Raw genomic sequence first — 15654 nt, forward strand, 5'->3', positions numbered from 1 at the left:
GAGATGCAGAGAAAACTCACGTAACCCAGAGTGGCTGCCGATAGTGCATCATTAGTAAAACATTACCTCTTGAAATTCTGAACCGGTCTGGGTGGTGTAAGGCCGATTACCTAAGGCGTGCTTCTTCGAGTAATTGTCTTAGAGGCTTCAAGGAACAGGTCTCGCTTTAACAAACATATGGGTAGCCCGCAGCCATAAACGTTCCTCATAAACGCGCGTACCAATCGGATGGCCACTAGTCCATGCATGCCGGCGCTTTTCCTATAGCTTGGGAAGGGCTCCTGTTAAAGGCGGGCTTGCTCCAACACCCCATCATCTACCAGAAGTCCTACCTTGGAGGCCTACGAGAGCGCAGAGGACAGAGGTGGCAGTACTGCAGCCCTAGGTTTCCTGCAGCGGTGCCCGCTGGACGATGGTACTCATCGAGCTCCCAGACAACTCTCTCCCTCCATTCCCAACCTCCTCCACGCCTTCCCGGGGAAACAGGGAATTACCACTGTCCCCGAAAGCAGCCGCATTTGGGAAGGGAAGGGAAGGGAAGGGAAGGGAGAGGATTAAACGCAAACAGCTCATTTCGGGTCTCACCGGTCTCCAGGGACCGATCTGCTCTCCTGTGAAAAATAAAATCCGGCTGCGGTGGAGATGAAGAGGGAAAATGTGAGAAAGGGCCCGGCTAAATTCCCACACATGTCCTACGCGGGGAAACGCCGGGTTGCTAACTAGTGAGGTGAGGCAGACAATGACAATGACTTTAAGATCCAGGATTTTGGAGTAGGAGCAGGGCTTTTAAACGGTTAGGACAGGATTAAGTGGTAAAACACAAATAAAACATTTTTGGGGAAAAGGTATAGACATGTCAGGAAAGATGTTGAAATACCCGGTCTCGCCATACGGGTAATATGGGAATTAGCTTCCCAAGATGCACGATATTAATGATGTTGCTGCTACCGTGCCTCCTGGTTTCTCAAAGGAAAGTGAGTGCTTTGGACAATAATCTGATTTTTATATCTATATCTAGATAGATAGATAGATAAATATATATATATTTAAACCACGCGCTTTCTGGGGAAACTTGGCTTGTCAGAATCGTGGCTTCTTTACCTTTGATTATGCTTTTCACTTGACTGACTTTGATCAGGTGTAAAAACTGTTAAATACACATTGCTTGAGAATGAGTTTAAAATTAGTCTTTCCTTCTCCCCCTAGCAGAGATTATAAGCACACATTTAACTTTTTCTCTTCCCCCATCCCTTCCTCTTCACCACTTCTGACTCGCCTGACTCGGAGACAGACAAATAAGTTTGATGCCCAAACTAATTCCCTCGACGGCAGAAGTGTGGCGCGGGGGGCATGGCCGGCCGGGTTCTGCCCCAGCGCCGCTGCAGCCGCCCTACCCGCGCGGTACACACCCCCACGGGATCTGACCCAGCGCAACAGCCTGGAAGGATGGGCTCAAAAAAGCTCTTCCATATATAGTTTTATATATTGTAAGGCACTTTCAACCTATTTGTTCATTTAGCAATAGAAGTCGGAATAATAATTTTAATGCTGACACCTCTTATAGCATCCCGATAATTGCGCTCTGATAGGTGCTGATGTTGAGCAAGCATTTCTTCCAACTCTAGCGGCTGCTAAGCAAGCAATCTTTCCTTTTCCTCGCTCAAATCTACAGCCTATTCGCTATAACGCAGTACGTTTAGATGATATTTATGAACTGTTGCACTGTTCATCGATTCCTACTAATGAGCGGGTCTAAACCAACACTGGCGCTAAGTAGCCCGTCTCTAAGCATACAGATGATGTTTTGGCTGGTTCTTTACGTGTTTTCCATAAGCCGCATCGTGGCAAGTAGCAAGAATTGACAGTAACGATTTGGAGAGGAGAGAGTAGGATTTTTTGCCTCTCTTGTTTTTGTGCTAGTCTTTGCGTAGCGTAGGATTTTTTGCCTCTCTCTTGTTTTTGTGCTAGTCTTTGCGTAGCCTCTTAAATATAATGACATGACTGATAACAAATTATCGCAAAGGGCCTGTATTTCCCGCTTGCTGCCTCGCGGGGCTAACTCGAGGGCCGTTTCTCCAGGGCACTGGACTCGACCTCCCATGGGGATGAGGAAAGACCTCTTCCCGTTTTCCATCTCCCTGTGGTGTAGTCCCCTCGGAGGCTTTCGCACCTACTGGCATAAGCCAGGCTGTGCGGGAGCGAGGGGTCAGGAAGGAGGAGAACGGATAGGGGGGCTATGAAAGGAGCTGGAGGGAAGCTGGGGTGGGAGAGGTGGGAGGAGGAAGCTTTCCTGCTCGGGCGGCTGTTCCTTGCCCTATGGAAAGCTCATCTCGGTCTCATACGGAGTTTTCCCAGCCCCCTGGCTCCACCTCACCCTGATGAGGAGATGTGAGCGAGAGTGGAGTCAAGAGCCGCTTCTCGCTCCTGTTCCATGAGACGCCAAGTCCCCAAGCGACTGTCATGTGATAGCAAGAGAGCAGGAACTGCGGGGGTCTCGCGACTCGGGCACCATTACAAAACTGCGGCGGAGCGCACAAGCCCTGCCAGCAGCCGCGGCGGCCGCTGCCCCGCTCGCCTTCTCTCCCCGCCGACTCCCGGCGCTCGCCACTGCCGCAAACTTTTAAGCGGACACCAGACTGAGCGGTGAGAGGGATGTTTTTATCTCTTTCTTTCCTATCTCTTCAGACGTCCTCGGTAATTTCATGCTCTCGAGCCCTCGGTGCCTGAGGAGCATCAACTCCAACCAGAGTGTACCAGACGGCAGGGGTGAAGCCCGGGATACCCAGCAGCCTCCAGGAGGAAAGCAGGACACCAGCGGGGTCGGGACCTCCGTCTGCCACGTAGCCCCCGAGCCCCCGCGGCCTGGGCGGCAGCTGTCCCTGCCGCAAGCAGAGGAGCGGCGAGGCAAGCGCGTCCCGCGGGGAGAGGCTGCTGGAGGAAGCCGTGCACGGAGCTCGCTGGCCGGCCGCCGGGCGGTCGCTGCGGCGTGCGGCCCGGGAAGGTGGCGCCCAGGATGTAGAGGCGGCGGTGGGACAGGCAGTGAAGTCTTCGGAACCCAAGCCCGCCGTGCGCGGCATTGAACGGTGCCCAGCCTGGAGCGGCGGGATCGTGCGGCCGCGGGAGTGCCGTAGCGGGGCGGCGATGCCCAGGCCAGGGAAGAGTTCGTACAGCGACCAGAAACCGCCCTACTCTTACATCTCCCTGACGGCCATGGCCATCCAGCATTCGGCCGAGAAGATGCTGCCTCTAAGCGACATCTACAAGTTCATTATGGAGAGGTTCCCTTACTATCGGGAGCACACCCAACGTTGGCAGAACTCCCTCCGCCACAACCTCTCCTTCAATGACTGCTTCATCAAGATCCCGCGGCGACCCGACCAGCCGGGCAAAGGCAGCTTCTGGGCGTTGCACCCGGACTGCGGGGACATGTTTGAGAACGGCAGCTTCCTCCGCCGCCGCAAGCGCTTTAAGGTGCTGCGCCCCGAGCATCACCTGCCCGGCGGCGGCGGCGGGGGGGCGGGCGGCAGTGGTCCCGGCAAGCCCCCGGCGCCCACCCCGCACATGGTGCACTACTTCCATCCGCACCCGCCACCGCCGCCTCCCCCGGGCAAGGTGCCGGGGCTGGCGGGCTCCGACGCGGCCGTGGCCGCGGCCGCGGCCGCGGTGGGAAGGCTGCCGCAGTTCTCGCCGTATGGGAGCAACCAGCCCTCGGGCTTCAAGCATCCCTTCGCCATCGAAAACATCATCGGCAGAGATTACAAGGGTATGTTGCAGGCCGGCGGGCTGCCGCTGGCCTCGGTGATGCACCACCTAGGCTACCCGGTGCCCAGCCAGCTCAGCAGCGTGGTCAGCTCCGTGTGGCCGCACGTGGGGGTGATGGACTCCGTGACCGGTGTGCCCGTGTCCCCCGACTACGGCCCCTTCGGCATGCCCGTGAAGGCGCTCTGCCACCCGCCGGCACAGACCATGCCCGCCGTCCCGGTGCCCATCAAGCCGGCGCCGGCGTTGCCCGCTGCCTCTGCCATCCCTGCTCTGACGGTCGCCGCCTCGCAGATCTGCCCCGCCGCTTCTCCGGCTGCTGCATCGCTGCTGGAACAGACCGCGAGTAACAGCCCCGAAGGCAAGAGCTCCCTCCACTCGGTCCTGGTGCACTCCTAAAGAGCAGGGGCTCCGGGGAAGAGAGGCGCCAAGGTCCCCGGGGGAGAGGACGGGGGGATCCAGGGCATGCGTGCGGAAACGCGATCGATCTCATGACTATAGCTCTGCTGGTGTCTATGTTTATATCGTGTACTATCAGATTATTTGAGAGCCAGGTCGCAGGTAAGATCTTTTATCGTCGTTAAATGTCATTAGTGGCGGAGAGGCGGTGTGAAAAATCAGAGCCGGGGCCGAAGGGGCCGGGGGAAAGGGCCGAGAGCGTTCTCCCCGCCAGAGTGAGGCACGGGGTGGCCATGCAGCCTGCGCTTCCCGCCGAGCCACTATCCCGGGGCAGCCACCCCGGAGGCCCCACGGAAGCCGAGCTTCGAGAGGAGAGGTGCTGCAGTCGGCCGGCGAATAGGGAGAGCAGAAGGACAAAACCCCTGCTGAAGTCTGCTTCTCCCTCTTCCACGACAGACAGGAAAACTCTGCTCCACTGTTCCAGCAGATCTTGCTACGAAAGAGGTGGGCAAAGTGGCTACCTTAGACCCTTGCGAGCTCCGGGGTCCTATGGCATATAATGCTTGCTGCTTAAAGAATAATCGTTAAATATTTCGATTAAGTAGTGGGAATTTAAGTGACAACAGCACCGACGGCGAAGGGTTCCTTTAACTAACGACCGCTTGCGCTTCGCCTTCACACTTTTATAATCCATCCTATAGTACCTTAGAAGGGACTGAAGCGTGACTTGGCCTCTCAAACTGTGTGTAAGTGTCCGAATTCCCTAGTTTCTCATTAAAATAAAAGCAGCCCGGGAATTCGTACACTGTGCTTTTCACATCACCTTTCACCGCTCACAGACACCACTATTTTGTACGTGCTGCATGGCGTTTCTTCCACATGAATGCGAACACAAAAACCTGCGGGGGAAGGGGGGAGGGCGGCGAGTGAAAGAGGCGGGGGAAAGCAGGGGAAGACAACAGGAAAATTATTTTAAAGTTATTCGGGAAAAGCACTTTACTGAAAACGAACTTCTAATAGAAGAGAAGTCTGCTCAGAGGGATCAGAAATCAGAGACCAGAAGTCAAAGAGTGACGTGCTGGGCTGATGATTCCCGGCTGGTTTCTGAGTGATTGCTGCCATACCGTGTCTGCCCTGCTGTACACCAACGCTCATTAAAGCCAATCCATCCATTTGCCTCTGCGAGTGCTGCTATTTAAAATAACTCGCCTTTCACATTGGTTAAGAAACTTGTGCTTGTAGCATAAGTTTTCGCTCCCTCTCCCCAAACCGACAAAAGTATCCAAAAGTTTTCTTGGCGGCAAGACAAGGGGAAGAAAGGGAAACAAATCTCTTACAGGTAAATTTCCCTGCAACGGAGGCGCTGCGGTCTCTGCCCGCAACTCACCGGCAAAGAGCCGGTGTTCGGGTAAGAAGGCCGCACCGGCTCGGAACCCGATCCCACTGAAGGCAGTTGTGGTTTTGCCAGTTTCAATGTGCGCCGGATCGCATCTGCTTCATTGGTTTTATCCCCTCATGCCGGCGCACCAACAGTGACCCGAGAAGCCAGGTTGCCGCCCCGCCCCTGGGGAAGGCTATCCTGTGACAGGCTGACCCTTCTTGGTGCCAGAGAAATTTGCGAGGAAAAGCGAATCTGTTTGGCCCTGTGCACTCTCTGTCCAAAGTTTTCCCCACACACACTCGTGGGGTCTGTTCGACCACTTGAAATTCCCCTGGAACTGTTGAATTTCCAGTTGTTTCCTCTGTTCTAGGCGTGATCGCACTTTAATTTCAAAACTATAGAATTCCTAGCGCCTAAAAAATACTACTAATAATGTTATGCTAATGAGACGCATATTGGTATCACGGTTTGTGAATTGGTCTGGAAGGGGAATTGCCTCTTAAGTATTGCAACCAGATAAACTGAGCCAAAAGAAATTATTAAAACCCAAACAAATAAACAAAAAATACAAAGAAAAAGTGCTTCACATTTTCTTTACTCTGCTGTTTTCCGTCTTAGGCAGGGAACCAATTCGATATTCCCACTGATAAAACCAAGTTGCTTATAAAAAAAGCAGTCTGCCAAATAAATCATAAATAGCACTAGTTGTATATTAGTTCTGTATGTATTTAAATATATTCCACTGCCCTTGATGTAACTGCTGTGTAGGACTCGAAAGCACATCTTAAGGAACCTTAAGAGTTTTCCCCTTACATCGGTCAGAAGGTTTAGAGGGATGGAGAATTTGGAACAGGAGAAGAGATAATCCTCCTGGGAATTATTCAAAGGGTTCTGGTCAGTTTTAAGATTTTGAAAGACCTTTTAGATTTCATTGCGGGAAAACTTATTCGGTGTGAGGAGGCCTGTCTGGGTGCCGCGGCGAGGTGTAAGAGGGAGGCTCCTACCGCCTTCGCACGCTGCGGGCAGTCGGGGCAGGTGAACCGAAAACAGAGGCAGGGCGCCCGGCACAGGAGGCTATCTCGACGGCAGGAAGTCTCTGATCGGAGACGAGAAGCGCCTTGAGGGCCGGGCCCTCGCCCATCGCCCGGAGGGACACGCCGGGACGGCGGAGTACACGGGGATTTGTGGGGTACCCTACGAATTGCGGATTGCACAGCAATCTGCACACACGGGCGCTGTGTGCAGCAGGTTTTCCCTACAACAGGGGCTTTGGGGAGTGGGGAATTTAGGCCGTAGGTCACTCACCCAGGCGGCTTAGTGTGATTCCCAGTGCAGTGGCCTACACTTTGTATGAACTAAAGGTGGTGATATTTTCTGTCGCTTGTACAGTGAAAATTTTAGGGGGGGGGGGTAGAAGCTGTTAATTTCAGATTATCAGAGGGGGAGGGAAAATTAACAATTCAAGTAATATTTTCTAACTCATTTATACATCTATTTTCCTTATTCTTAACTACTTCATCTCTAAACATAGCCTTTGCAAAGTTACACAAATTTGTACCAACAACCAATAATCCCAATACATAAACTCAATTCCAATGCCGCTTAAAACCAGATGATAGAGAAATGAAATAGTATCCTTTTTTCCACGCTGAAAAGCACCAGGTGTAAACTGGTAAAGGGCAAGTTTTTTCACTTGACAAATAAAATAGGAAAACAGTCTTGTGCCAACTATGAGATTTTGTCTGTCTGCTAAACTAGTACACCTCATGTAGAAACAGCTTGTCTTCAGAGTAAAGTGCACATGTGTTCCGCACAGAAAAGGCAGATGAGTCTGAGTGGGTGTGGGTGGTGTGTTTGTAAGCTGAAGAAAGAGACACAAGGAAGCCAAGCAAGCTTATTGTCAGACTGCCAAAGGTACAGAAGTAAAATGTATTACTAGAAGAATGGAGGCCTAAGAAAAGGCATTCATTTCACCCAGTATGCTTCTGGTTTATTGTGGCAAGGTAATATAGTGATTGTTATTTCTACCCATGGGAAACTATTCCCAACCAAGGCATTGCTTTGTGTATTTTAAGTCCACAGGGCAAGCAAATCAAGAAAGAAAAGCAAATGCAGTAAGACTCTTAGAATGAACATAGTTTATGGTCTAAATATGATAGCAGTGTTTCAGTGGATATGTATGTTCTGGTCTCAGTGATACCTGCTACACTATGACAACCAGAGTGATAACTGTAATTCTGGACTCCATTGATACAATTCTGAAGTCTCTGTGGACAAAAATTGATTAAAAAAAAAAAAAATCTGCTTAGAATTTTGCTGCTGCTGCTGCTTGTGTTAACATATTTTTCCTCCTTATTTTAAGACTTTATTTTAAATAAATTTCCTTCAAGTCTGTTTTAAGATAGAGCCTTCCCTGTAGGTGCTGGAAATATGTAATAGTTTCAGTTTTGAAAAGTAAAATCACACCTCAGCTTCTGGAGTTTTGTTGAATATATGGTTAGGTTAACCATCTTCAGTTAGACAAACCAGGTTTAATTTTAGACATCTAATGATAAAAACAAATTAGAGTCTACAGGCCTCTATTCTGGACATATAAGTATGTAACTAATTTGTTTAAAGAATCAGCGATCCTGCCTCTTTGCTTATACAATGTGGTCTTCACTGGTACAACCTGTGAGTAAAAGCCTAATAGAGCACTCTTCTTTGAACCCTGGAAGAAAACAAGCTCACGATTACTTCAGCTCAAAAGGATTCAGATTCACATCTGTATATCAAAAAACGTCAGCTGAAAAATGGTACATGGAGAAAGTTATGTTATACAGCAACAAATGTAAGGCTCATGAAGTGAGACACAGGGCCTAGGTGTGTCTCTACAAAGGCAGAGTACAAGTGTCATTGGAGAAAACAGATTACCCACAGAAATATGGATGTAAGGATAGGAATAAATGGCTGATTTCAAATCCGAGTGCCAAAGGGACAGGTGTTGGATGTCCCAGAAATTAATAAATGTGGTATGCAGAAGCTGAGTTTCAGTCAGGAAAGTGACAAGTGTTTGCTAATATTAAGTAATTTAGACTAACAAAAAAGAACGGCCAAGAAATTTGAGCTGCTGAAAGACATTCACACTGGGTTACAGGATAATAAAATGGAAAGTAGAATTCATTATTGACATATACAAACTGCTATGCATGGGGAAGATAATTCTCATTTTATATACATAACGATAGGTCCCAACGTTTGGATTTTTACAAAGTTATGGTAGATAGCACTAAGAAAATGTTGGTTTATTACTCCTTAGCTGTGAAAATAGAAAAAAAATATTGGCAAAAGAATAGAGAACGTATTAGAAAATACCATGTCCCTCTTTAAAGGAAACTGGAATGCACCAGGAAGACATGTGAGCTCCTCACACCTGAAATATAGCTGAGGTTCATTAAAACATTCAGGTTTTGGGGAGAATCAGAGGCAATGATCAATGGTACATTTTCTGTACATGTAGCAATCCAAAAGTCTATGACTTTTCAGCATGGAAAGCAAGGATACACAGAGATATATGACACAAATTTACAAAACTGTGAGAGACCCGGAGAAGGAGGCTGAGGCACACTTGCTCATTCTTTCTCTTAATACCAGAACTGTGAGTCTTCAGAACGGTTCAAAGCAAACAGAAAGATGGGATGCTTCACACAGCACACTATTGAATTTATTGTTGCAGGATGTTCAGGGTGTTAAAATTTTACATGCATTTTAAGAACAAGTGGAAAATTTGTGTAAGATCACTGAGACTTGACCCACAAAAACTCACTATCTATTGCTCAGATATGTTATGCTAATAATATATTTGGAAAGTATTGTGACATATTTTTCCTGTCCTACTCTTTCTAAAGCATCCATTATTTGTTTACTGTTGGAGACAGGACACTAGGTTCAATTAACATCTGGGTTCACCTATGATATTTGTTCTTCATCAGAGAGAGGATCGGGATTTGTGACTTCCATTTGTAGCTAAGGGTCCAGAATGAAAGCAATTCTTTAATGTTAGTTACAATATATAAAAGCAGACTAGACGTATGCAGAGATGCATTTGCAAAACATTCAAAAGCTAACCACATATGTTCTATATGAAAAATATTTTAAATGGTTCAGGAATGTACAAATTCCTCATTTCAAGGACAGTGCTGCATTGATTGGAATAATTTGCTTATTTTCTGGCAAAATCAAATTAAACAAAAAGTTTCTGCATGACAGACTGATCCCATTTTTTATAGTATGCCAGGATAATTGATATAATAGGCTGGATATAGGTACAGATTCAAATGTTCTCTAAGATGGAGAAGCAACACAGACATCTGTGTCCTGGTATTGTATATAGTGCTGAGTCTATGCCATGCATGTCTGAAGCATCCATAGTGTATACATTGGCAGAAGCATCAGTGTATTTCTTTTGTCTCTATCTCCTTGTTTAGTTACAGGACCGGTGAAAAGAAACAGGTTTTTGAAGGAGGAAATAAAAAAGTTCTAACCATGGAAAAAACCCAGCTCTAGTACTGAGTTTCACAGAGTATTAAAAGATATGTTTTACTGCATTTGACATCCAGAATATACCACAGTAAACTGTGATATTTCTCTGGACTTCACATGGATGCTTAATCTACACTGGAAGACATAGTAATTTCCAATGAGATACAAAAATCTATTTTTAAGGCAAAAGGCCTGGGAGAAAGTGCTATGTTCATACTGCATGGACTGCTTTTATTATGTATTGCTTATTAAAATAGTTATCGAACAACAGATATTAATGGCACAATGATGACCAATGATGCCCAATGATTTTTAGGCCAGTGTAATTTTAAAGCAGTCATTTGGAACAGTAAAAACAACTTGGAATTCCTTATCAACTAGTCGTGCCCCTTACTGTCAAAAGGGAGGTTTTTGGTGGAACACCAGTGAATAAATTATTAGACAAAGAGGTCTTCCACAAGTAAGCTATGTTATTTTTTATTATTAATCTTCAATTTACCAAAAACTAGACTTATAGTTTTGTGTACTATACAGCAAACTCCCAGCGTGGGTCAGGTCTTCCACTGAGAATGGTCAGTAATTTGAATGGTCTAAATAATTTGAATTTCAATCAATTATTAATTACGGATAGAAATCCATAGAGAACGAAGGAAAATGTACTTTCATCTATTGTTTGCATCATAGAACTGCAACAGAAAAATGATAATTTGATGAAAAAAATGTAGGGGAAATTTCTTAGTGTAATTGTAGTAGCAATTTGTGTTTTATGAACCTGTTGTTTTATGTGGGATGTGTGATTTGGATTTATCCTCTCCTAAGTCTTGAAATTAAGGTGTTTTTAATTCCTATGTGTTTTTTTGACTGTGGCTGGTATGAATTTGTACCGCAACAGATTAGTAAACATGCAAATTATTGTGATACTTCATGTGCTTAATAAAATATATGGTTGAAACTGGTAGGTGCTTACATCTTTTTTAACTGATTATTACTGACTGATTATGAAAAATTTTCCTGGTACACATAGAAAAAAATGCAATGTAATGTGCTACATTGCTAGCTCATTATTACTGTACATAATTTTTAAAGTTGAGTGGGACTGTTTGCATAAGACCTAGAAGAGAATCAACTTGTTGCTTCCTCAAGTATTTGTCATAGAGATGAAGAAAAAAACCATAAAAAGACGAATATCACTCCGAAGTTAAGTTATACCAATTACACCAGTAAAACAGATAACAAGTGAATTGAGATTCTTAATAACCCTCTGGTATCCTTACTTTATAGCTGTTTATAAGCTTTCTTAAAAGTAGGAAATGTCCTGATTTATTTACCAACTTTCAACTTTGTGGAAAACAAACAAATAAACAAATGTTGAAAACATGGGCTTCACTTTGGTGTCAAAGTCATATTGCTGCAGATTTTGCATTTCAATATATTTGCTGTTTTGTAACAGTGCCTCTGTGTCATCAGCATATTTCATCTGCAAATCTCCAGACAAATGAAAAGAAACTATATGGGCAAACACCAATGCTAGGGTGAGGAATTCTAAAGGAAAGAATAACAGATATAAGCATAAAATGGGATTAATAAAACCTGTAGGCATGGAATACAAACTATTATGAAAAAACTCAATGTTTTTCTCTGGTAACCAACATTTAATGAAAATACAGACAACAATCTGAATACTGAAGAGAGCTTCAGTAAAGAGCTTGGTGTGATGGTGCTTGGCAAATTATCAGTGTATGTTGAGGAGGACTAGAACCTTGCACAAAGGCTGACTACACACTGGTAACATAAACTTATGCATTTTAGGTCTTGTAACAAAGATATCTGAAGAGACTTGCCAGATACAAAAAATTCAAAAGATTTCCTTTACTAACAAAAAAGCAGAAAACTCATTGAATATGCAGAAATATGAATGAAGATCAAGAAAAAAAAAATGAAGTTCTCATGGATTCATAATATCTTTAGCATATATACAGTGCTCTTATTGTCCTCTCCATTTCTTCCTTACTTGCACAGTACTTTTTAAATGTACTGCTCTATTTATTTACTATTCTGAGTTTTCTTCATTTTTTTATTTTAAGCCCAGAACCTGTGTTCTCTGAGTTTGACAGTGAATTTCTCCTAAGTTCTTCTGAAATACGAAATTCCCTATTTCTTGTGATATGGTATGATTCTATGCTATTTTTTTTCAGTTACTGAAGGTCTACATTTTTTTCAGGGTGAAATTTTTTTTGTAGGGAAGTTAAGTCTGCTGTCAATAGATTCAATTTTCTTAATGTACCAGAGAAGCATCATAAACATACATTTCTCCCAGGCAGGAATCAGAAAACTGTTAAATTTCACCATATTCCTCTGATTTGCTGAAAATTAAAACGGGCTCCCTGTTTTGACAGCCATGAAAAAGAGTGGAACCACACTAGTGGCAGTGATTTATTGTCATCAGAGAGTTATCTTGAGTATCCCAGCAGTTTTCTGGAATCCCTAAAAGTGATAAGTGGGCATTTCTTTTAATTCATGGCAGGAGAAGGCAGAAAGGCATTTGTCACTACTGGCTGTTAAGGGCATATCTTTCTTACGGTAACATTTTTGTGAAGACAGTAGCTGCAAGACTCTACCCTGCCTTGGGCTTTTTGTGTGCCTTTTTAATTCAGATCATCATAGCATCATTTACTGTTGCACAATTAATTTAAGAGAAAAAAAATCTCTGGCACTTTTGCATCACTTAAGGAAATGTCCAAGTCAAGAAAGCTTTACCAGCACAGGCTGAAGTAAATAAACTCCATCATACAGGTGAGAACATCCTAATTGCCTATAAGATATGTTTTTTTATTTAACATATTACCAAAAATACTGCAAGGTCAGTAAAGATAATTTTCTTTAAATTGATCAAATTGATCCCCTTTTCCTTTCCTTTTTTATATATATATATTTATATATATATATATATATATGTATATATATATATATATATGGGATTTTTTGTTGGTTTTTTTTTTTTTCTTCCCAACAATGCTGTCACAAGAAAACCACTAGATCTGAAATGCCAAAAAAATACACTGAGAATCTAAGGCAAGAATGTTCAACATTTATGTAGAAAGTTCCAAAGACTGATAATGCAATACTTCAATCTCAACATTTTGGAAGGTCATTTTGGAGTAATACTTAGAGACGACATGTCAAAGGAATTAGAATTGGGCATGAATTGGCTTATTAGTGGAGAAATACTCACAAGCAGTGCAGACATAAATTCTGGTCTCTCAAAGGATGAAAGGTGTGTTCAGCAACTTTACTCCATTAAAATGAACAAGAGCACATTGAAGAGGACTTACAAAATAATCTTTGCTTCTGCTGCTGAAGACATTTTAACTTTTCAAGTTTCTTTTGTTTTAAAATTTTTCATAAAATATTTAATAAGGACACTGACATCCAGGTGATAATTCTATGAGTAGCCACAGAAGACTAAGAAAGGGTTGATTCATGCAGTTTCCATTCACATCCTTGGTGGATATAAAGAATGATTCAATTAATTTGACCCAGTTCGACCAAGACATTCAGAGACTGCTCTGTGGATACCAGAATTTGTTAATACTGTTGTTATGTGTATAGGAACTCTCCTTTCTAGCCCACCAGATCACATGATGAAAACACTGCAGTATCTTAGTGAAAAGCACCAGCACAACAAAAGAACAAGTAAACAACAGCAAAAAAATCAAGCTGTAACATTTTTATTTCTTGGGAACTTGCAAGTCAGATGAGAAGTGAACTACATTTTTTTCAGACTAGACACTCAAAACATCAAGGAGTTCAGTCAAGATTGAGTTGGATTTCTTTTTCATGCTAGATGGAGTTGTAGAATATAAAAAGGCACTACTTAAGTGTTTTACAGACAGAGAACATAAAGAAAACCTAACTTTGCTTAGATAGCTGGTAGCAGAGACAGTATCTAAACCTCACAAATATTGGTTCAAGCCCTGTCTACAAGATCCTCTTCTCTCTCAAGGGAACAGACTTTCATTTTGATACTTTTCTCCTAATTCAATTCCCAGAAATGGATGGATGGATGGAAACAACTAAAGGTTTATGAACTACATCATCATGTTAATAAAACTCTGTTGTAGTTGCTGGTACCTGTCCTACTAGGAAGAAAGCCATGATAAAATCCACTTGCACTCTCATGCAAATAAGCTTCGGGTACCAGCACTGCCACAGAGACAGTCTGAATTCAGACAGATTTCCTCTTTCCTTTGGGTCTTATCTGAGCCAAATATTATAAATTTCTTACTGAATTAAGCTAGCTAATCAGGTCTTATCACCTCTTTGAGCTCTGTGATTTCTAATTAGCATTATTCCTTTCTCAAGTGCTATGGAGCTTTGGCTCCTTGGAAGAGCTGCCTCATTCTGCCTTGAGGTCCTGATGCTTGCAGATGGCAGTGCCCAGCCCCAGGTATGGATACATGGATAGATGTCAGATTTTTGTTGCTTTGAACGTAATCCATTTAGGCAACTGCTTTCAGATGTAGAATGGACACCACCCAGTTGCTTTTGGCTATGTAACTTCTTATTCTCATTTTCTCTGCTTACCAAATGTTTCTTGCTGCCATATGTAGCAGTGATAGAAACAGGAAAGCGGGTGGGATGAAAGTTTTATGGAAGAAGTAAAGGATACTAAGAGCTTGTTAAATATTCTATCAGGCCCTCATTCTAAGAATTTCCATTAATTGCTTTGTCATCAAAATGCTTAGGGGGACCCTAATGATCCCAAAGGATTCAGCTGGACCACCCAGAGCTGCAAATGGGAAAAGAAGCCTCAAGGGCCTCTTGTAGGATTAAAATTACTCCCATTCTAACATCTTGAAAATATTCTATGAGGGGCCTTCCCACCATCATCAAGTAATGAAAACCTTTCTTTGTACTGATCCAATGACTTCAGTGCCCCTGTGCCGCCTGAAAGCCAGACCGGAAGAAAATATTCACCTGTAAGACTGACTTGGCTGAAGTGTGATGTCATAGCAGTAAGAAACACCTTAAATGCTTTTGTATGCTGGTGAATCTAATTAATATGCTACCAGACTATAGAATTAGCATGTATCTGTGTGTCCTATGTCATGAAGAAACATTCTGTGCCTGTCAGGGACTAATTCAATGAAGTTGCTACTGATGGCCTTTACATGAATCTTGCAGTAATAAAGCTTCCCATTCAACAGGAATATACAGTCTTAAAACTTTTACAAATGAAAAGGGCAGGATGATTTTAGTGACTTAACACAGTGAAAGGGGAAATGACCTCACAAAGTTTAAAAAAAAAAGGCAGGCAGGGAGCTGGGGAATTGGCAGTAGAAATAATGTGTATCTGGATCCAACTATAAAAGAAAGAAATTAAACTACATTATAGCCATCAAAATATGCAGCAACAATGGATTAGATATATAAAGCCAGTAAAAGATCAGATTTTTGAAAAATAGAATTCTGTTCTCCATTATAATTCATATTAAGTGAAATATATTTGTTCTAATACTTCTATAAGAACATAGCCATTTGTCTGGAAACATTACATAAGGGAAATAAAAAGTAGTAATATAACAGATACATTA

The 15654-nt window shown here is 43.6% G+C and overlaps 1 protein-coding gene across 1 annotated transcript; it reads left to right on the plus strand.

The window, feature by feature from the left end:
• Positions 1 to 3141: 3141 nt before the first annotated feature.
• FOXB2 (forkhead box B2) lies at positions 3142 to 4158 on the plus strand. The gene is given in 3 exon segments (XM_040090262.1): positions 3142 to 3517; positions 3520 to 3596; positions 3682 to 4158. Coding segments are annotated over 3 exon segments (930 nt in total).
• The last annotated feature ends 11496 nt before the right edge of the window (positions 4159 to 15654 follow it).

The sequence above is a fragment of the Hirundo rustica genome, chromosome Z, assembly GCF_015227805.2.
Source record: "Hirundo rustica isolate bHirRus1 chromosome Z, bHirRus1.pri.v3, whole genome shotgun sequence".
Lineage (NCBI taxonomy): Eukaryota > Metazoa > Chordata > Aves > Passeriformes > Hirundinidae > Hirundo > Hirundo rustica.